We start from the raw sequence: 22909 nt of genomic DNA, 5'->3' as shown, positions 1-22909 counted from the left end.
TCATTTGTAATTATATTTTGGGAATGATTCATTCTTTTATGTAGCTGGATTGTTTTATAATTTCTGGATGTCCCATGATACTATTATAAAGTAGTTATATGTTATAAATCAAGCACTACTAGGAGTTGCCAAAAATATGTTGTGGTGCAAGCAAATTCTTATTCTGGAAGTGCGGTCCAGAGAAAAAAGTTTGAGAACCACTGGTGTAGACAGTTCTGAACTAGATAGAGCAATAGTCTAACTTGGGACTCAGCTGCATAAAGAAAAATCGCTTTATATGCATTGTTGATGCATTCTAACACTGTGACACCAGATGGCGCTGTGGAGTTCTGTTTTTCCTTACCCGGTTTCTCATACAAAGTTTGCACTGTGTTTAACTGAAACGCTTTTTTTGATGCGTCTAGATCCAGCCTTGGTATGAGGTCGTTTCCAATGTCCCCTCAATTATTGCTGTCTGAATGAAAGCACTAGGCTGTTCTTCCCATATAGCTCCCTGAATCTATAGCTTGTAATGAGTGTAAAAAGACTCTGAGATAATACTGATAAACATTTCAGATTTCCTTTACTGGACAAGTGTCAGTCACCTTCTGGAAAACTTATCAGGTAGGTTTCCTTAAAGAAACAAGGGCAGCTCTCATTTTCCCTCTACCAGTCATTAACGTGATTCTCCCCCCCTTTTTTTTTACATTTTAAACTTGTAATGAAACAGAAAGGTATGCAAAATTCTCTCTCTGTGTGTGTCTGATTGTTAAAGAAAACAATAAATGGTCTGAGGGACTGAGGGGTATTAACTTCTATAAGCTACCTAAGCATCCTGGGCGATCTTATCTTTTTAATGAAAATTATTCTGCTCCAGCCCCCTCCCAGACCTTGTAAGTAGCCTGTCTACATTTTTATTTGGTAGGTATTTGCTCTCGGTGATTAACTTTTGGGATGGATTTCCACCTGCCCTTTCCCCAAAAGCCCTAACTGTATTAGACTCCATTGTACCTGTGTGTCCCCATTCCCTCTTGTATTCCGCCTCCCTGGATGAGAGATATTAAATGCCCTCTGTTTTGTGTCTGTGTGTTTTTCCCCCCATGGGGCAAATAGTGGTGGGAGGGAATTTAATGTGGGGGAAATGGGGGGGGAGGTTAAAAACTCCTTCCCCAGAAGCACTGACCCAGCAGGAGATGCTGCTGGTTCAAACTGGGAGAGAGAGAAAAAGTTACACTATACAGCGGTAGCTCTGGTTACATACTTAATTCATTCTGGAGGTCTGTTCTTAACCTGAAACTGTTCTTAACCTGAAGCACCACTTTAGCTAATGGGGCCTCCTGCTACCACCGCCGGGCAGTTTCTGTTCTCATCCTGAAGCAAAGTTCTTAACCCGAGGTACTATTTCTGGGTTAGCGGAGTCTGTAACCTGAAGCATATGTAACCTGAAGCGTCTGTAACCCGAGGTAGCACTGTATATGATTACAGGCCTCCCAGTATCTCATCTAGTTTGATTCTTACTTGATAATGCTACCCGGACACTGATGTCCAGCTCCGAGGACCTTCTGGCAGTTCCCTCGCGGCGAGAAGCCAGGTTACAGGGAACCAGGCAGAGGGCCTTCTCGGTGGTGGCACCCGCCCTGTGGAATGCCCTCCCACCTTTCAAAGAGAATAATAACTACCAAACTTTTAGAAGATATCTGAAGGCAGCCCTGTTTAGGGAAGCTGTTAATGTTTAATAGGTTATTGTATTTTAGTGTTCTATTGGAAGCCGCCCAGAGTGGCTGGGGAAACCCAGCCAGATGGGCGGAGTATAAATAATAAATAATTAATAATAATAATAATAATAATAATAATAATAATAATAATAACAACAACAACAACAACAATAACAATAACAACAATAACAATAACAACAACAACAACAACAAACTATAGAAGGTGAGCACAGCTCAGTCGGTAGAGCACTAGACCCTTAATCTCAACATTGTGGGTTCAAGGCCCACACTGGGCAACATATTCCTGCATTTGCCATTACAGTGGTACCTCTGGATGCGAATTGGATCCGTTCTGGAGCCCCGTTCGCATCCAGAAGCGAACGCAACCCGCGCCTGCGCGTCTGTGCATGTGTGGGTCGCGATTTGCCGCTTCCGCTCATGCGCGTGACGTCATTTTGACCGTCTGCGCATGTGCGAGTGGCAAAACCCAGAAGTAACACGCCCCAGTGTGCAACCCGAAAATAGTTACCTCGAAGCTACTTCAACCCGAGGTATGACTGTATTAGAATGGCAAAGTAAACTCTGTGAGTTTGTGGAAATGGCAAAAGTGACGGCAACTATTAGAGGCCACTCAAATCAGAGAATAATTAAAGAGTGGGAGGGAGTGAAGGAATATATGAAAAAAATATGGTTCCGGGACTGGAATATTAATAGATAATGTGTAAAACGTGAAGGGGTAAGCAAGGAAATGATAAAAGAAACAGCTGAACAATGGTTAAATTATAACAACACAACAAGACGGAAGAAGTAAAGAGAGAGAGAGAGAGAGAGAGAGATCACACATGGGTGAAGGGGAACCGGGGGTATAGGGGAATTTGAAATATTATTTATAATATAAAAGCTTTAATATAAAATTTCTGTGTTGTATTCGTATACAGCAAATAGAAGGTTAGAGTAATTAGGTATATTTTAATTTACTTAATTACGTAATAGGTTTATGTTAGAAAATGAATATGGCTGTTGAATTTGATGTTTGTAATTTTTCTTTTTTCGGTTTTGGAAAAAAAAAAGATTACTGCATTGCAGGGGTTGGACTAGATGACCCTTGTGGTCCCAACTCTGTTATTCCACGATTCCACGCATGAGTATAAAGCAATATAAAGGACTCTTCAAAAGAACAGGCATGAAACAAAATAGAAAGGTAGCTCTTTAAAACTTTCTTTTTTTAATGCAGAAGCTGAATCATAAGGTGTATATTTACTTCAATCTTTTTAAAAAGTATATTGAGGAATTTTGACAAAGACATGACTCCGTTTGCATATGAAGGGTTCCAGGTTTTCTGCCTACAGTCCCATGTTTCTTTTCCAGGCAGACCGGTGTAATTTCCCTTCTCTCTGTCTTTATAACCTGAGTTCCTAATCCCTTTGTTCAGGACACATACCTCATTACCTGGCCTGACAGCATGCAGCAGGTTTTGCCCTTTAAAGAAGACATTGCTTGCTTCTGTTCTGAGAAAGGAGACACAATTGCAGCTGGGGAAAGGTATGTTCTACTCCCAAGCTAGGTTTTATACACATGTAAGGTGTGCAAGTGTAAGGTGTGCAAGAGGGACACAGGTGGCGCTGTGGGTTAAACCACAGAGCCTAGGGCTTGCTGATCAGAAGGTTGGCGGTTCGAATCCCTGCCATGGGGTGAGCTCCCGTTGCTCGGTCCCTGCTCCTGCAAACCTAGCAGTTCAAAAGCACGCCAAAGTGCAAATAGATAAATAGGTATCGCTCCGGCGGGGAGGTAAACGGCGTTTCCGTGCGCTGCTCTGGTTCGCCAGAAGCGGCTTAATCATTCTGGCTACATGACCCGGAAGCTGTACGCTGGCTCCCTCGGCCAGTAAAGCAAAATGAGCACCGCAACCCCAGAGTCGGCCACGACTGGACCTAATGGTCAGGGGTCCTTTTACCTTTTAAGGTGTGCAAGAGGGATGTGGGTGGAGCTGTGGTGTAAACCACAGAGCCTGGGGCTTGCTGATCAGAAGGTCGGCGGTTCGAATCCCCGCGACGGGGTGAGCTCCCGTTGCTCGATCCCAGCTCCTTCCAACCTAGCAGTTTGAAAGCACGCCAAAGTAGATAAACAGGTACCACTGCAGTGGGAAGGTAAACGGCGTTTATGTGCTCTGCTCTGGTTTCGGTGTTCTGTTGCGCCAGAAGTGGCTTAGTCATGCTAGTCACATGACCCGGAAAAACTGTCTGCGGACAAATGCCAACTCCCTCGGCCAGTAAAGCGAGATGAGCGCCGCAACCTCAGAGTCGTCTGCAACTGGACTTAACTGTCAGGGGTCCCTTTACCTTTAAGGTGTGTAAAATCACTTCAAAAACCTACTAAGAAGGAGAGAGTCTGATTCTGAGCATGTTTACTTGGAAACAAGGCCCACGGAGCTTACCAGGACTTACTTCGAAGTAAGCATGCATGGGATTGTGGCCCTAGCAGCACAGGACCAGATGACCTAAGGGACCGCATCACCCCATATATCTACCTGGCTACTTCGCTCCTCAGCTGGGGCACTGCTGAGAGGGCCACATACCCTAGAGGTGCACTTAGTTTGTCCTAGAAACTGGGTGGGCTTTTAGTGTTGTGGCTCCAGCTCTCTGGAATCTGTTGCTAACCTAATTTGGACTGGCGTCCAAAGTCATGATATTTTGCCGCCTACTGAAGATCTTTTTCTTTAAGAAGGCTTTCCCTGAGGAGCGATGCAGTTATTAATGAAACGATCGCTGTGACTCTTTAGGATTTATTTTTAAAAAATGTTCAAATGCGTAAGAACACCTTTTAGAATTTTCGTATTTTATTTTAAACTTACTGCACAGCGCTTGGATGGCCTCGGGCAGTGAAGTCGTTCACCCATTTGCGAAATAAATAAACGAAGGAATCCTTAAATTCCCTCCGGTTGCACAAAAGCAGGAAGATATCCCATGTCTGGCTAGGCCAGATTGCTTGTTCTCTCTGTGTGTGTGTGTCTTTGTGTCCTTCTTTCTTCAAAACTCAGCCACCTGCTTGCAAGAGGCATTTAGATGGTTTTTTGAGTGCCTTTCTTTCAGGGCATCTCGTATCTGTGTGCGTGTGTGTGTGTGTACGCCTGCGTGCGCACACATTTGTACGTGTGTGCCCTTGGTCCTGTGGCTTTGACACTGGGGCCTTGTTGTCTGCGAGGGAGACAGTAGGTTACCGCTCGCCAGCTCTTTCCCTTCTCCTTGCTTCGCGTCTGCGACTTCATTCTTGGAAGGTTTCTGAGTTACCAGGGAGATAGAACACGAGCAACATTTGCTCTGGCCTGAATAACTTCTGAAGCCATTCAGGCTGGTTTTGTTACGAAGGTTACCAAGGGACAGGAGGGGAGCATGAGAATCATCTGCGGCTGCTGCGCTCCCTGAAAACCAGCGTCAGAAGAAGAAGCCGGAGAGATTTGATGTGTACTGGGGGATATTACGATTTACCAGTGTTTATGGACTGGTATTCCTGTGTTGGGAGCTGCCTTGATATGCTTAAATAAAACTATTTAAAATTATAATAAATTTTGAAAATGAGGGCTCCGCCTAGGCAGAAAAACCAGCCAAAAAGACAGGAGGCACCACAATTATTCTTAAATAATAATATATAATAATAATAATTTATTATTTATACCCACCCATCTGGCTGAGTTTCCCCAGCCACTCTGGGCTCCCAACTGAATGTTAAAAACAATACAGCATTAAATATTGAAAACTTCCCTAAACAGGGCTGCCTTCTGATGTCTTTTAAAAATAAGATAGCTGATTATTTCCTTCACATCTGAAGGGAGGGCGTTCCACAGGGCGGGTGCCACTACCGAGAAGGCCCTCTGTCTGGTTCCCTGTAACCTCACTTCTTGCAATGAGGGAACCGCCAGAAGGCCCTCGGCGCTGGACCTCAGTGTCCAGGCTGAACGATGGGGGTGGAGATACTCCTTAAAAAAAGGTAAAGGACCCCTGACAGTTAAGTCCAGTCGCGAACAACTCTGGGGTTGCGGTGCTCATCTCGCTTTACTGGCCGAGGGAGCCGATGTTTGTCCGCAGACAGTTTTTCTGGGTCATGTGGCCAGCATGACTAAGCCGCTTCTGGCGAAACCAGAGCAGTACACGGAAACGCCATTTACCTTCCTGCCGGAACGGTACCCATTTATCTACTTGTACTGTGACTTGGTCTGAGGGACGGTGGACCAGCCCACGGCTGAAAAAGGTTGCTAACCACTAGATGTTGGGTAGTTGATCCAGATCTGTGGACCACTAGATGTTGGGTAGTTGATCCAGATCTGTGGGTGAAACCACAGAGCCTAGGACTTGCCGATCAGAAGGTCGGCGGTTTGAATCCCTGCAACGGGGTGAGCTCCCGTTGCTCGGTCCCTGCTCCTGCCAATCTAGCAGTTCGAAAGCACGTCAAACTGCAAGTAGATAAATAGGTACCACTCCGGCGGGAAGGTAAACGCCGTTTCCGTGCGCTGCTCTGGTTCGCCAGAAGCGGCTTAGTTATGGCGGCCACATGACCCGGAAGCTGTACGCCAGCTCCCTCTGCCAGTAAAGCGAGATGAGCACTGCAACCCCAGAGTCGGCCACGACTGGACCTAATGGTCCAGTAGCAGATGGAAAAGTAGCAGATGGGAGGATGGGACTTAACCATTTCCCCTGCCTTCTGTTCTTCCCTTACGACCTCCTCTCCAGAGCAGTTGCTCCTGAGGATGCAGCAAACAGAACTATAGCTAGCAAGAATGTGGCAATGGCAGCGGGAGAGGTGGCTAGAGGAAACAGGAGCCAGGAGAGGCGTTAAGCATCCTTCCCACAGTTTTTCCACTACAAATTGCAACCTTCCTCTGTTGCACTGCAGTTGTTTGGAAAACATCCAACTTCCCAGAGCTGGGTCTGCTGCCAAACTTTTAGTTCATCCTTCAGCTCTTCTTTAGTGGAATATTGATTTTCCTAGAGTCTTGGAACTGGATCCCTAGTCAGAGAAAAAGTCATGATGATTTGCAGATACCTGTTATATCATACCCTCTGACACTTCTCCGATGAAAATAGAGATATCCTGTTTAATAATAAGAAGAATAATTTTATTTATACCTTGCCCGTCTCACTGGGTTGCCCCAGTTACTCTGGGCAGCTTACAACATAAACTGAAACATAATAAAACATCAAACATTAATACACACACATCTTTCTGCACTGGGAAAAGTTAAAATTGTGCCGAGTATAAATTAGGCAAGTAATGCATTTCCCTAGTTTTGCATAATTTATTCTGCTTTAGGTAACCAACGAGAAAAGAAATGAGCTATAAAGTCTCCTTCACCACCTGACAACCCTGGGAAATGTAAAGCCTCTCTTCATAGCCATAAAGGCCAGAAAAGGTCTTTTTAAAAAATTTAATAATGAAATAGTGCAGCCAAAATGGTTAGGTATTCTGATTTTTCAGTAGGCAGGAAATAAATTTCTTCAGCTGTTGGTTGTGGAGCTTCTCTCCATTTTGTTGTTGTTGTTGTTTAGTCGTTTAGTCATGTCCGACTCTTCGTGTCCCCATGGACCAGAGCACGCCAGGCACTCCTGTCTTCCACTGCCTCCCGTAGTTTGGTCAAACTTATGCTGGTAGCTTCGAGAACATTGTCCAACCATCTCGTCCTCTGTCGTCCCCTTCTCCTTGTGCCCTCCATCTTTCCCAACATCAGGGTCTTTTCCAGGGAGTCTTCTCTTCTCATGAGGTGGCCAAAGTCTTGGAGCCTCAGCTTCAGGATCTGTCCTTCCAGTGAGCACTCAGGGCTGATTTCCTTCAGAATGGAGAGGTTTGATCTTTTTGCAGTCCATGGGACTCTCAAGAGTCTCCTTATGTTGCTTAAAAACGTCTCTGAATGGTTCATTCCCATATGAATTCTTAGAAATGTACAAATCTACCTTACACTGAGTCAGAGCACTGGTTATCTAGACTTCCTTTTGTGCTTTGTTTTTAAACAGAGGTCTGCTCTTTAAAGCTCTGTGTTCAAGCGCCTCCCCACCCCAGCTCTTTCCTTACGAAAACCCACTCTTTACTGCTGAATCAGAACAAACGTCAACCCGCAGAAAACCCGAATTGCTATTTGTTCCAATTCAGTGTTAAGGGGGGGGGTGTTCCTAGGGAAAGTGACAGGCCAAGGGGGAAGAAAGCACTTGGACATGGAGCTTGGGGCAAACGATAAGTGTGGGTGAGCTCATCTTCAACACCGATGGGCAGAGACCAGGGCCGAATTTAGGTTTGATGAGGCCCTAAGCTACTGCAGGTAATGGGGCCCTTTATATGTCCAGCTGTCCTTTGTCAACAACAAATTGTCACTGTTTTTTGTGTTGAATATATGCTATATGGAAGTTTATAGACCTAATGGGTATTTAAAGCCATTTGCACATGTTCCCATGCAACCAGTCCATGCAGAATGTAGGCACCCTATATATAGAAATGAGCAAACCCGTGAGATTTTAGGGAGCAGGCTAGCAGGCGGGGTCCATTACTTACATAATAGGAGTCTACACAATTCAAAACACTGTTGCTGTACAGTGGTACCTTGGGTTAAGTACTTAATTCGTTCCGGAGGTCCGTTCTTAACCTGAAACTGTTCTTAACCTGAAGCACCACTTTAGCTAATAGGGCCTCCTGCTGCTGCCACACCGCCGGAGCACAATTTCTGTTCTCATCCTGAAGCAAAGTTCTTAACCCGAGGTACTATAGTCAGTAACCTGAAGCGTATGTAACCTGAAACGTATGTAACCCGAGGTACCACTGTACTTCTGTTTTCTAAGCCTATAGACCTGACACTGATTCCCACATTTGTAGAAATTCTGCAAGACATGCATTGGGCAAATTGCCCCCTCTAAGTGCTTAGGGTCATGCTGCTGATGTGGCCCTTTCCCTGTGAGTAGCCCCTCGTCTTCTTCCACGTTTCAAAAACATTCATGTTTCCAAAACCAATTTGGCTCTGCAGGTTTGACTTTGTACCTTTTGAAGCCAGGTGGTATTTGGGGCGTGACTTTCGCAAATCCTCAAGATCAAGGTAGGAAAGTGTTTGCTGGTGGATTAAACCAGCTCCTGAGTGATGGCAAGAGATACATTAAACCCAACCGGCTTGCTAATCCCTGGGGAATGCTTTTGCCATGTGGCGAAACGTTATTGCTTTAATAAGTGGAAGGGGAGGGGGGGTGAGAAGGGGTTCTGTGTCAAGATATTTCCAGCAAATTAATGCCCTCCACTTCGGCAGCTGGGGGAGGCCTTTGATCACGTTCACACATTCCAATCAGCATTGAAGGTATAATGCACTTCTAAGCTCTTTCCTCGTGCACATGGCAAGGCTAAAGAGGAATTCAAAATATGTCTGATATAGGGAAACCTCTTAGGGCACAGCCTAGGTTAAGATCCGCTCCCAAGGTCCATATTCTAGTTGGAACCTGTGGCCAAATCAGATGATGATGATGATGATGATGATGATGATGATGATGATAATAATAATAATAATAATAATACTTTATTTATTCCCCACCCATCTGGCTGGGTTTCCCCTGCCACTCTGGGCGGCTCCCAACAGAATATTAAAAACACGATAAAACATCAAACATTGAAAACTTCCCTAAACAGGGCTGCCTTCAGATGTCTTCTAAAAGTCAGATACAGTGGTATCTCGGGTTACAGACGCTTCAGGTTACAGATGCTTCAGGTTATAGACTCCGTTAACCCAGAAATAGTACCTCGGGTTAAGAACTTTGCTTCAGGGTGAGAACAGAAATTGTGTGGCGGCGACGCGGCGGCAGCAGGAGCCCCATTAGCTAAAGTGTTAAGAACAGTTTCAGGTTAAGAACAGATCTCTGGAACGAATTCAGTTCTTAACCCGAGGTACCACTGCAGTTGTTTATCTCCTTGATATTGGATGGGAGGGCGTTCCACAGGGCGGGCACCACTACCGAGAAGGCCCTCTGCCTGGTTCCCTGTAACCTCACTTCTCGCAGTGAGGGGAGTGCCAGAAAGCCCTCAGCGCTGGACCTCAGGGGGTGGAGACACTTCTTCCATTATACTGGGCCGAGGCTGTTTAAAATCCTGTCCTGCCCACCAAGCTCACTGGCTGCCGCCAAATCAGTCAGTATCTCCCAGCTAAATATACCCTGCAGGTTTGTTGTTCAGGATAAAATGCGTCCGGCGATGGGGAGGTGCGTTGAGCTCCTTGGAGGATATAAATAAATGATATAAGGAATGGTGTGGCTTAATGTACATAGAGATTCTACATTCCTGCATTGCAGAGGGTTGGAACAGATGTAGTATCTTCCAAGTCTGTGAATCTATGATTACATAGAGAGCCAGTGTGGTGTAGTGGTTAAGAGCGGTAGTCTCGTAATCTGGGGAACCGGGTTCGCGTCTCCGCTCCTCCACATGCAGCTGCTGGGTGACCTTGGGCCAGTCACACTTCTCTGAAGTCTCTCAGCCCCACTCACCTGACAGAGTGTTTGTTGTGGGGGAGGAAGGGAAAGGAGAATGTTAGCCGCTTTGAGACTCCTTAAAGGGAGTGAAAGGCGGGATATCAAATCCAAACTCTTCTTCTTCTTCTTCTCTTCTACAGTCATACCTCATGTTACGTCTGCTTCATGTTACGTTCTTTCATGTTATGTCCTGCGGCGACCTGGAAGTACCGGAAAGGGTTACTTCTGGGTTTCGCTGCTTGCGCATGTGCAGAAGCACAAAATGATGTCATGCACATGCGCAGAAGCGGTGAATCGCAACCCACGCGTGCACAGACACACTCCTGCAGGTTGAATTCTTTTCATGTTGTGAATGGGCCTCTGGAACAGATCCCATTCGCAACCTGAGGTACCACTGTACAGTGGTACCTCGGGTTACATACGCTTCAGGTTACATACGCTTCAGGTTACAGACTCCGCTAACCCAGAAATAGTACCCCGGGTTAAGAACTTTGCTTCAGGATGAGAACAGAAATCGTGCTCCAGCGGCGCGACGGCAGCAGGAGGCCCCATTAGCTAAAATGGTGCTTCAGATTAAGAACAGTTTCAGGTTAAGAACGGACCTCCGGAACGAATTAAGTACTTAACCCGAGGTACCACTGTACTCCCAAGATGCCGACCTTGGCCATTCTCAGACTAAGGTGTCCTGCTTCGAGAGAGAGGTTGTGTTCAATAGTAATATTTTACATGCATATAGCATGTTGGCCTGCAATCCTATGCACACTTTCTTGCTGTGGGCAAGCCCTACTGAACCCTGTGAGACTGCTTCTGAGTAAACATGTTGGATTGCAGAGTGTGTGTTCAGAGTGGTTCGTAGACCTTGTCTTGCAGCAGCCCTTAGAGCAATTCTGCATTCCAGTGCAGATGCAAAGCTGAGGCTGAGAGACTCAGCCTACAGTTGGCACCCCTGATGGCAGAGATGATGTCTGAACTCGGTGCTCCCTGATTTTTGGTGGGTTCAAGGACATGGGAAGAAAAGTAAGTTTGAGCAATGAAAGTGGATTAAAACACTCTCTTGCTGTGGTGTAAAACAAATGCACCGTAGAAAATGCACCTTTTTATTGAGGGGAGGTGTGTGGAACAGGTCTCGGTATTTCAATTTCTGGGAGTTGAGAGATGACCTAACCTGGGGAGAAAACAGCAAATACCTGATGAAGAGAGCACAGTAGAGGTTATATTTTCTGAGAATCCTCTGGAAAAACAATCTCTCAAAGGACCTGTTGATGGCATTTTACCATTGTACTGTTGAGAGTGTATTAACTTATGGTCTGTGTGTGTGGTTTGGGAGCTGCAGGAAAAAAACAATGCTGTCCAGGGTTGTAAAGACTGAGGAAAGAATAATTGGGTGCACTCTTCCCACCTTGGATCAAATCTACACTTCCAGGTGTCATAAGAAAGCTGCAGAGATAGCGCAGGATAGTGCGCACCCCAGAAATGATCTCTTTCAGCTTCTGCCTTCTGGAAGAAGGTACAGGGTTATAAAGACTAGGACTAGCCGCCTGAGAAACAATTTCTATCCAAATGCGATTTTGGTTTTAAACGCAGTGTAAGGTAGTCTCTGTGGGAGTATATTGTATTTAAAAATGGGGTATCAGAGTTTTTAGGGGGCTAACCAGGCTGGGATAGCTGGGATAGCAGGCTTGTTGGTTTTTGAATGTCTGATGTAGATTTTTTTCAGTTTCGTTGTTCTGTATGGGAGAATGACAATAAAGATTATCGTATTGTATCATAAAAGAAATGGAGGTGCAGTACATATTGGCAGTGATGTTTTGGGAGTAGGAGAATTTCTATAATAGGTTTCTGTGGAAGAAGCAAGCAGTACTAGACTTTACGAAGAGGGTGGTCTCTCGCTGTGGTTAATCCAGGCATGAGATTCTTACTCGGGTTTCATGCCATGCCACAATAAAAGCTGTGCATGAGGAATTAACCACATTTACTGCATAATGCAATAAGCACGGGCAACACACTGTGGTCACTACATCTAAAGCAGCATTTTGGTTTTACTGCCATGTGAAACAATTATCCTTCTTTGAATTGGTTACAGGACCATTGTTTGGTCAACACCCTTGGCTCCTTGTTTATCCTAGTTTTATATGGTAATAAACGGCGTCTGTGCTGATCGCTCTTAGCTTGGTCTCATAATGCTGTGGTCACGTTTACTGGGATGTCTTTATTTGCTCCTTGGGGTTTGCCTGAGCATGAGGGGACATGGAAGAAGATGTCTGTTTCAGATACGACAGAATGCAGAGCAAAAGGAAGTGCGAAGGGATTTGTGCTTCCTTCCTCATCTGCACCAGGACCAAATCTGCTCTGCATTTATGTGAAATCGTGCTCATATGGAAATAGGTTCATTGATGATCTGAGACATCGTCATTATCGATTTTGTAAATAGAGATAACAAGAATAACAAATAAGTAAAATAAATTGGGAGGAAGGGAAAATATTTATGAATTGGTTTTTTCCCTCCAGTATGTACAGTGGTACCTCGGGTTACATACGCTTCAGGTTACATACGCTTCAAGTTACAGACTCTGCTAACCCAGAAATAGTGCTTCAGGTTAAGAACTTTGCTTCAGGATGAGAACAGAAATCGTGCTGCGGTGGCACGGCGGCAGCAGGAGACCCCATTCGCTAAAGTGGTGCTTCAGGTTAAGAACAGTTTCAGGTTAAGTACGGACCTCCGGAACGAATTAAGTACTTAACCCGAGGTACCACTGTATTCTGAAACAAATTTTCTCGCCAAATGCACAATTTTAAACACAAACACCATTGCAAACTCTGCCGGATAGCTAATTTCAAAACTACACATTAGTTTTGAGAGGTGAGGAAGTCTGTTTGGCTATCAACCTTCCTCAAGCATCTTCCTCTTTGATGGTACAGTCACATGATACAGTCTTTCCCAACCTGTCACCCTCAAGATGTTTGGACTTCAATTTCCCATCAGCCCCCAGCTAAAACATCTGGAGGAAGCCAGGTTAGGAAAGGGTGCATTATAGAGATTAAGCCTGGCCTGATTCTGAATTGAAATTATCATCTACGATTAATTGCTCCGGAAATTAAAAGGAGAAAATCACCTGTTCTGAACGCGGCATTGCATGGCATGCCCCAGCTAGGGTGTAGCTGTGGTTTCTAGAGAAGCAGCAACAGAGCTGGCCATTACAGAACTAGTTCCACAAAGCTGCATCAGCCACCCCGTGTAATTAAAATCCTTCCCTCCTTCTTGCAACTGCGATACCTTCCAAGGATCTAATTATAGCTGCAGAGCCTCCAGATGTTTTCCTTTTGGACTTGATTTGCTGCACAGAGAGAGAGAGCGGAGCCTTGCCGGCAGGGACCACTCCTTGTTCAAGGGCAGCTGTGATGTTTATTACGTTGTCACTATCAATCAGGGTGCGAGGAGGCAGGTAGAAAGGAGCAACTCTTATCAACCAAACAATGAAAAGACTGGGTCAAAAATGGTAAGCGTAAGATCATACATATTTGGGCTTGGCAGCACTGATGGAGGCCACAGAAGCCACCTGGGTGGAGCCAGGAGGTTTGCCTACTTTCCATGGTCAGGTGACATGTGAAGGTGAGCCTTAGGAGGTTCGACTGGTGCTTAGGCATTGGATAAGCCTAGACTTAAGGGACACGGGTGGCGCTGTGGGTTAAACCACAGAGCCTAGGACTTGCAGATCAGAAGGTTGGCGGTTTGAATCCCCATGACGGGGTGAGCTCCCGTTGCTCGGTCCCTGCTTCTGCCAACCTAGCAGTTCGAAAGCACACCAGTGCAAGTAGATGAATAGGTACCAAGTAGATAAATAGGTACCACTCCGGTGGGAAAGTAAACGACATTTCCGTGCACTGCCCTGGTTTGCCAGAAGTGGCTTAGTCATGCTGGCCACACGACCCAGAAGCTGTACGTCGGCTCCCTCGGCCAGTAAAGCGAGATGAGCACCACAACCCAGAGTTGTCCGCGACTGGACCTAATGGTCAGGGGTCCCTTTACCTTTAGAGGTGGTTTATCCTTAGATGTATTCCCAGCAGATGGGTTGGGGAGGGAAAATGACTTTACCCAATGCCTCAGCCAAACCATTCATACCTGTAAGCTATCAAGTTGTGGCCTAATTGAACCCAGTCTATATCTGCTCTCTTGTCTGGTTATTTCAAACTTAGGGAGCAACGGGGTCACGGGATCTTGGCGCACAACTTTTGGACTCCGCCTTTCGGTGCTTCCAGACAACCTGTTTTGTGTTTGACTTAATTCCTGGGGCCTGTTTCTAGCAGTAACTCACATTACCCCTGAGCCGAATATTCCTACTGAGATCATAATGAGAGGAATAGAGTGAAAGATTATGAATCGTGGAGAGAATGTGTGTAATAGTCTTTTGGCTGCTGTTTGGTTAATGTTTTTAATGCAGTTTCATAGATTATAAACACTGTATCAATTTGTTTAATCAAGACTTTCGCTTCAAGTGTGACATTTAGCTTGTTTTTTTAGTTGTTGCTGAGCTAACTGTGTGTTACAGATTGCAACTGTTTCACAGATGATCTGTAAATTAGTCTACACGACTCATGCTGTATTTGTGATGCTCTTATTACAGTGGTACCTCGGGTTACATACGCTTCAGGTTACATACGCTTCAGGTTACAGACTCCACTAACCCAGAAATAGTGCTTCAGGTTAAGAACTTTGCTTCAGGTTGAGAACAGAAATCGTGCTCTGGCGGTGTGGTGGCAGCAGGAGGCCGCGTTAGCTAAAGTGGTGCTTCAGGTTAAGAACAGTTTCAGGTTAAGTACAGACCTCCAGAACAAATTAACTACTTATCCCGAGGTACCACTGTATGTTCTATCATGTTATTGCTATTTGCTGATTGTAAGCCGCTTTGGGATTCATTTGAATGAAAAGCAGCATAGAAATACAGTGGTACCTCAGGTTACATACACTTCAAGTTACAGACTCCGCTAACCCAGAAATATTACCTCAGGTTAAGAACTTTGCTTCAGGATGAGAACAGAAATCGTGCTCCGGCAGTGGGAGGCCCCATTAGCTAAAGTGGTGCTTCAGTTTAAGAACAGTTTCAGGTTAAGAACAGACCTCCGGAACGAATTAAGTACTTAACCTGAGGTACCACTGTATAATCAAAATCAAATCAAAATATTAAAATATATATACAGAGCGATGTACGTGCTCTGATTTTGAATACCCAGCAAGTTCTGACTGAAGCACAAATCCTCACAAGCTTTCTTTCTTTCTTTCTTTTTTTTGCAGTTTTGAGTTTATTTAGATGAGCTCTCACACTAGATTTTACAAGCTGGTGAACACTGGCAAATTATTTCTCCCACAGTACTATAACCACACATTCCCAAAACAGTATAAATATATGGTTTAACATTAATACACACCACCACTTTATCAATTACATAACAAATTATCAAGTATCCAAATATTAAGTTACGCAGGTCAAAAGGCATACAAAATATTACAGAGGTCTGCCAAATTCATGGCAGAAACTCAAGAAAAAACAAAACAAAATCACTTCTAACAAAGCAATAGTTGGTAAACAACTTTCAAGAAGTACAATAAAAGAAATTACAAGATCTTCAGAAATGTATGATTAAGAGTGTTCAGCTACAATAAAGCATTTCCACTGTATAATCAAAATCAAATCAAAATATTAAAATATATATACAGAGCGATGTACGTGCTATGATTTTGAATACCCAGCAAGTTCTGACTGAAGCACAAATCCTCACAAGCTTTCATGAGTCTTCTTCCCCTCCCCTCTCTTACTCACTGTGGCCTCATAGTGCCTGGAGTAATGCTGAGGACTGCAGTGTGTGTACACGTAGTAGTAAGACCAGCAGCATCATTAGTCGGGCATGTCAGCCAAAGGCACAACCTGGAATCTGTTCTTGTCTTTGCTCTGGAGCAGCTTCCTGACCAGAGAGTTGTCTCTTTGTGCCTAAGCCGCATGCACTGGTGCTCACAGGGCACAGGGTTGCAACTTGCGCTTCTGTGGGGACAACTTACCATGCCTTCCAATCTGCACTGTGTTCTGAAGTTCCTGGCTTGCTGGATGCCCAAATCAAGGTCTGTAAATTATCTTGCAGGTGTTGACATCCAATGCCAGTGGCTGGCTTAGAATGCTTCACTTGCCTAAGCATAGGACAAAACGTGCTTATTATTGAGTAATCCTATTGCTGTCCCGTTGAGTTCACTGAGATTCCAGTGAGTTTTGCGAGGCTAGTGTTTATCGAGATGCTGTTTTCAGATTGTTCTTTAGCTGTGAACCTAAGTGAGTGGCCCTGGACAGTTCCTAAGTCACAGGGTCCTTGTGGACAGAAATGTATGCTTGAGTGTGATATAATTAATTTACTTATTCGTCAGTTGTGTGTGTGCAAATATTTGAATTTCTACCCTGCTTCTCCACCCAAATAACAAATAAAATAACATGTAGGATTTGTTATTATTTTTAAACGGACAATTAACACACACACACTTGGCTTATAAGTTGTGGGTTGCAAGTCTTTTCAGGTTCTGTGTAACAAGGAGAGTTAACCAGAGAAGTCTGGGAAGAAAAATCCCCAGAAAGTTTTGGTCAGTATATTGGAAATAAGTGCACTGAGTTTCAGAATACAACAAAGGAACACGTGGCAACCTTTAAAGCCTAACAAATGTATGACGGTAGAGAGTCCATAAAAGCTTATACTGCAGTATATTTGTTAGGCTTTTAAGTGACACTTGATGCTGAATTGTTTTGATTGCAAGAGACTTAACATGGCTGCCCCTCTGGAAATTGCATTCCTTGGGAAATCTGAAGCACACGTGTGTGTCAGAGAGAGAGAAATCTCTGGCCATTTCCAAATGTCCTTTAGGGCTCTTCCAGGTGACATAATAATTATTATTTTATTTATTCACATCCCTTCCTCCCAGGGAAGCCTACAGGACAGACTGTGCATATAGGAGCTCAGAGTGGATTAAACATCCTTCCTGATTTTCTTGCCTAAACTTTACAAGGGGGTTAGATTGTGTCAGACCTTTATTGAGCATCCATTCAGATTTGCTTGAGGGGAGACTGCACAACAATGAGCAGCCCTTCTGATTTCCTTGTGGGGTGTTAATGCATATTCCTATTAGTCATTTGTTCATCCCACACTTCTCAGTGCCTTTTCCTATCACTTTCCCACCCTCAAAAACATTTGTTTTAAAAGTGGCTCTGTTGTCCTAGAGTGACAGAGTAGAAAGTTAATGCGCATATATGAGCTTGAATCTCTTCTGTGAAATACTGACAATAGTTGTATACCTCATTTAATTGCTTTCTTAGTTTTAGAGTTTGTATGGATGGTTTCGTCTGCTCAATTTTGTTGTTTTTAGAACGTGTGTTTCTGTGTTTTGCTGTTTTTGTTCTGTATACTTCAGTGCTGTGAAGTGGTCTATAAATGTGTTCATTATTGTTATTGTCATATTAGGATTAATAGTAATACAGATTATGTTATGGACAGTTGCATGCAAATCTGAGACACAGCAGAAAGAGACCGATCTGGCAATGTCTAGTTACAAACATAAAACTGTTTCACTGCAAGACCACTTTGGTTTTGTTGTTTTTCATTGCTCCTCGCATCTTGGCCTTATAGGGCTGCCATACACCTGGAATTTCCTGGGCATTGCCAGGATTCATCCGTCGAAAATGGTATTCAGGCAGAATTTCCGATAACCAGTTTAAATGTACGGAATGCATGTGGCAGCCCATATTGGAAGTGTTTAGTTTTTTGCGAATTTCTGGAAAAAAAATAGCCCGAAAAGCTCAACAACTTTGGCCAAAAACTTCTTGAAATATGGCAGCCCTAGCATAGGATGAATCATAGGATGAATCAAAAAGTAGTGGACAGAAATGTTTCTGCTCGGCAATCTACCCAAATATCCACCCACCAAGCAAAAAAGTCTGATTGATAAGGACGGAGAGTCACTCAAGGAGAGCAAAACCAACTTCCTTACATTAGCATGATTGGAGTCAGCTGGTAGCTGGCTTAGGACTGTTTTTTTTCAAAAAGCGGGCAAGCTGTTACTGAAAATGGCCTACCTCAGATGTCCCCAACATGGAGGCCACTAGATGTTTTCAACACTTGCTCTTGTTATTATTATTTGAGCGTACCAGTCTCTTAGGATAAGAGTCTTGCGAGGGAGGCCACTGTGACGTTAACATATGAGAGTGCTGGAGGTGAAGTAGTTAAACAAGTTACCCAATCAGAACCCAGGAGGGTGGAGTCAGAGGGACTATAAAACCAGCTCTGGGAGGGGCAAAGGGAGGAGTTCGTTGGGAGGTTGGTTGGAGTGGGAGTGAATTGGGATAGAGTCTGTGGGTAGGTTGAGTTAGTGTAGCGAAATAAGCTGAGTCAGGAACAGTTAGGAGCTAGGAAGACAAGTAAATATCTGAGAGGTGGTTTGGTGAGTGAGAGCAGGTAGCGGAAGTTATAGGTCTGGATAGGCACCCCATGAATGTAATTGACTGATACTGTTTATGAAACCACACGCTTGTTAAACTGCAATAAATAAACAGAAGTTTATGTTCCAATTTAACCCTGACTGGACTCAGTATTGTACCAGGTAGGGCCTGGGTGGTGGCAGTGAGAAATAAAGTGGTGGCACAGGGATCAATAGATGGTGAAACATCTGGGGACCCTGTGTGATCGCCACAGCCACCTGTAAAAGTTGGCAGGAGGGCGACCATTTGGCAAGACATCTTTGCAGCTTTTATCCAGTCTTGGACCCCTGATGCTGTTCTCGAACTCTCCAGTCGTGCCTTTGGTGATCTGTTCCTGTAGCTTGACCTGTGCCATGGCAAGTCTTGAATAACTATTTCTTTCTTAGACATAAGAACCTCTGTCATATTGTTTGGGGGTCCTGGCACATGGACTTGATAGGCTCTTGTCCTGACCCTCCAGGCCTCCACTTGCTTTCTTAAAAGATTAAAAGATGAAATAATAAAAATTAAAAACTTCCTTTCCTTCAGGGATGAGAATGAAGGGTATCAGCCACTGGGGGAGCCCCTCTTTGCAATTCCCGTTGAAATCAACGGGAGCCATCCTAAAAGCACTATAAAGCTTTTGCATCTCCTATTGGCATTTTTCCATCTCTGCCGTATTAAGCAGTTGGTCCCTTACCTTTCTCACGCTGATCTGGCCACAGTGATCCATGCGACAGTCACCTCCAGGCTTGATTATTGTAACTTGCTCTATGCGGGGCTGCCCTTGAAGCTGGCCTAGAAACCCCAGCAGGTGCAGAATGCCGCGGCAAGGCTTCTTACGGGCTCCTTGCCATGGGATCGCATTCATCCAGTACTTTACCAACTGCACTGGCTCCTGGTGGAGTACAGGGTCAGGTTTAAAGTGCTGGTTTTGACCTTTAAAGCCCTATGCGGCCTAGGACCCACGTACTTACGGGACTGCCTCTCCTGGTATGCCCCACAGAGGACCTTAAGGTCCACAAATGACAATATTTTGGAGGCCCCAAGTCTCAAGGTGGTTAGATTGGTCTCAGCTAGGACCAGGGCCTTTTCAGTACTGGCCCCAACTTGGTGGAACGCTCTGTCACAAGAGACCAGGGCCCTGCGGGACTTGACATCTTTCTGCAGGGCCTGCAAGACAGAGCTGTTCCTCCTGGGCTTTGTCTGACCCTTATGTTTCCCTCCCCTTATGGTTTTGATCTATGGGCTATGATTAAAACGAGGCTGCATTTTAACCTGTATTTTAAATTGGTCCCCCTCCCCATTATGTTTTTACTGTAATTTTACTGGTGTTAGCCGCCCTGAGCCTGGCTCTGGCTGGGGAGGGCGGGGTATAGATAAAAATTATTATTATTATTATTATTATTATTATTATTATTATTATTAGCTGAAGTAGGATTTGCTCCAGAAGCCCTCCCATCCAGTGCATAGGATTGCCAGCAACCTAGACCATTGTTTTTGGTTTTAAATCAACCAATGCACCTAGCAAGGTGGGGCAGCTAGTAGGACTCGGTCACCAGGTCTGGGCAACAACCAGAAGGGAGGGGAGCCCCACAGCCTCCATAGCTGGCGTCGGAAATCGGCGTCGGAGGCTGGGTCAGCACTATGCATGGCGAGTTTTACACACAACCCCCTTCCCGCCTGCTTCCTTTGTATCCCATGTTTAAATATAAACTTTAAAGGATTTTGCTTCCAGCAAGGCAGTCAGCTGAGACAGTCTGAAGAATGGGCATATCAAAAAGATGAGTGATGCTTTAATTGGCTCGTTGAAAGGCGCTTGGCAATATCCTTCGTGAAACTTTATAAGCTCTTTAAAAGATTAATCCTTTGTGATTGCGGCTCCTTCCCTGGCAATTGCACTCGACAGATCGCCCACAGCCTCATTGGTGACTCCAGTCCCCAGGGATCGTCACACAAATGCACGAAGGGGAAGAGGGGAGAACGTAAAAGAGAAGAGAACTTCCACAGTAGAAAATAAGCAGTCGAAATAATCTCCGGCACCTGTTGGAATCTCACAGGCAGGTTTCAGCTACTTGAAAGGATATCACGGGAACAAAGCAATTTTCAGACACACCTAACTATTGCAGCAAGGACTTTCCAGAGCGAAAAACTTCAGAGGTCTTCTTTTGGGAAATCAATAGGTAGAATTGCTTTTGTCTTGAGTGGCAGTAAGGTTAGACTGCAAATGTATATGTGTGTGGTCCAGTCTGATTCTTTGTGGTATAAAATGTCCGCCTTTAAGGTCAGTTAACACAGTAAGATCCCCGCTGCTACCAATAGTAATGTTCTTAATAATAAGCAAAGGCATCAATGATTGTGGATGAGCTCAAGGGCTCCTTCAGGCAACCAGTTTATCTAGCATCCATCTTGATATGCTTGCAGGAAGTTTACGGAAATATTCCCGCTGTTTATTGCGCATTTGCTCTGATATGTTTGCAAGGAGGTTATAGAACAATGAGTATTCACCCTGTTTTGCTTGTGTGTTGGCTGCCTGTCTTCCTGTTTAATAACTGCTTATCTGACACTTTACAGTGCATTTCCCCATCACTTTCCTAACAGCAAAAGTCCATTTTCAAAATTACAAAAAATGCACACACGTGCACACGCGCGTGCGCGCGCGCGCACACACACACACACACACACACACACACACACAGTGGATTGTTTGCAGTAGGGTAACAGAGCGTTTTTACTGCACATACTGGAATCTCTCTTGTGCAAAATACTGACAATCTGGAGGAGACTACAGAAGTTAATTCTAGCCATGATATACCACTAGGGCTGGGCGGTATCTGTTTTTCAACACTGTGATATATCACCAGCTAAACATCACAATATATTGATATATCACGATGTCTGAAATAAGGATGGAGCTATGTAGAGGCATTGGCTGGCTTCATGGTTTCCCCTACATTGTGATTTTTGCATCACACACACACACACACCATGATTTGCAATACATTGCCAGGTCAAAAATTATGAAGCTGATATCACGATATGGACTTCAAACAGGTTTTGGACAGTATATCACTATATTGCCCAGCCCTATATGCCATGACTTGTAACTTGCTGTGTACATAATGCCATTCCATTTGCTTATTACCAATGGTTATACAAGGATCAAAGTCCACACACCACAGCAATTTTACCTACTGTTAATAAGTGCTATTATAAAGTTTGGCTCTATATACTCCCAGCCAAAGTTAACATTACCAGTATCATGCCATCTATGTTTATAATGGCACTGCAAAAGCATGGACTTTGATCTTTGGTTTAGAATACAGCACTTGAAAAATCAAGGCTTTGTGTTGCTGTCTGTCCTCGCTGCCCTTTTTTAAAAGAAGAAAGAACCTCTGGCTGCAGAAATAAGCTGAAATAAGTATATGAGCACAAAGACAGTCTCAGTAATCCTTTAAAACAGTCAATATTATTATCCACATATTGCAACATCTGAGAAAGGGTTGGTTTGCCCAAGAAGGCCATTGTGAATTTGTGGCCGATGTGAGATTTGAACTCGCCACTTTTCACTTGCTACTCTTAGCCACCAGATTACATTACACAAGCGTCACTCTCTCCCCTCCCTTTTTCTGTAGGGTTTTTGTTTTTTTGCAGAGAGGTCGGACCATTAGAACCAGTGTGGCAAAGCCAGGTTTCTGTTTAGCTGTGTAAGTTCAGGTCCTTTTTGCGTCTGAGTTCACAATATGAAGCATGAAGCATGAATCAGCTCTGATTTTTATATGGGGCATCAAGAGGGTGAAAGGGCTCATGGGGCAAATTTGCCTGGTTGCAAGTTGCCTTGAGTTTCCTTGGGCAAGAAAAAGCAAGCAACTAGTGTGATAAATAATAATGGTGCCCTGCATGCATCTGCTGGATGGCCAATGGCGAGGTCCATTTGCAGAGGAGATTTGGGGCGAGGGCTGCGTTGCTTGACCACCCATTCTCCTCCATTTTGTTGTTGTTTAGTCATTCAGTCGTGTCCGACTTTTCATGACCCGTGGACCAGAGCATGCCAGGCACTCCTGTCTTCCACTGCCTCCCGCAGCTTGGTCAAACTCATGCTGGTCGCTTCGAGAACACTGTCCAACCATCTCGTCCTCTGTCGTCTCCTTCTCCTTGTGCCCTCAATCTTTCCCAACACCAGGGTCTTTTCCAGGGAGTCTTCTCTTCTCATGAGGTGGCCAAAGTATTGGAGCCTCAGCTTCAGGATCTG

The 22909-nt window shown here is 44.6% G+C and overlaps 1 protein-coding gene across 4 annotated transcripts in view; it reads left to right on the top strand.

The window, feature by feature from the left end:
• Window positions 1-22909, top strand: part of SHROOM3 (shroom family member 3) — a 212840-nt gene that overhangs the window by 82634 nt on the left and 107297 nt on the right. The window contains exon 1 of one of the 4 annotated variants that reach the window (XM_083631564.1): window positions 13533-13671. The exons of 2 other annotated variants lie outside the window; for them this stretch is intronic. In XM_083631564.1, coding sequence (XP_083487690.1) covers window positions 13649-13671 — 23 coding nt within the window. In that variant the 5' untranslated portion in view covers window positions 13533-13648. Of the gene's footprint in view, window positions 1-13532; window positions 13672-16212; window positions 16287-22909 lie in introns of those variants that run through there. One more of the 4 variants, XM_083631561.1, reaches the window with a different exon arrangement.

This window comes from Podarcis filfolensis, assembly GCF_964270895.1.
Source record: "Podarcis filfolensis genome assembly, chromosome: 9".
Classification (NCBI taxonomy): Eukaryota; Metazoa; Chordata; class Lepidosauria; order Squamata; family Lacertidae; genus Podarcis; species Podarcis filfolensis.
The sequence above is the reverse complement of the archived record's forward strand: the minus strand, read 5'-3'. Positions and strand labels throughout refer to the sequence as shown.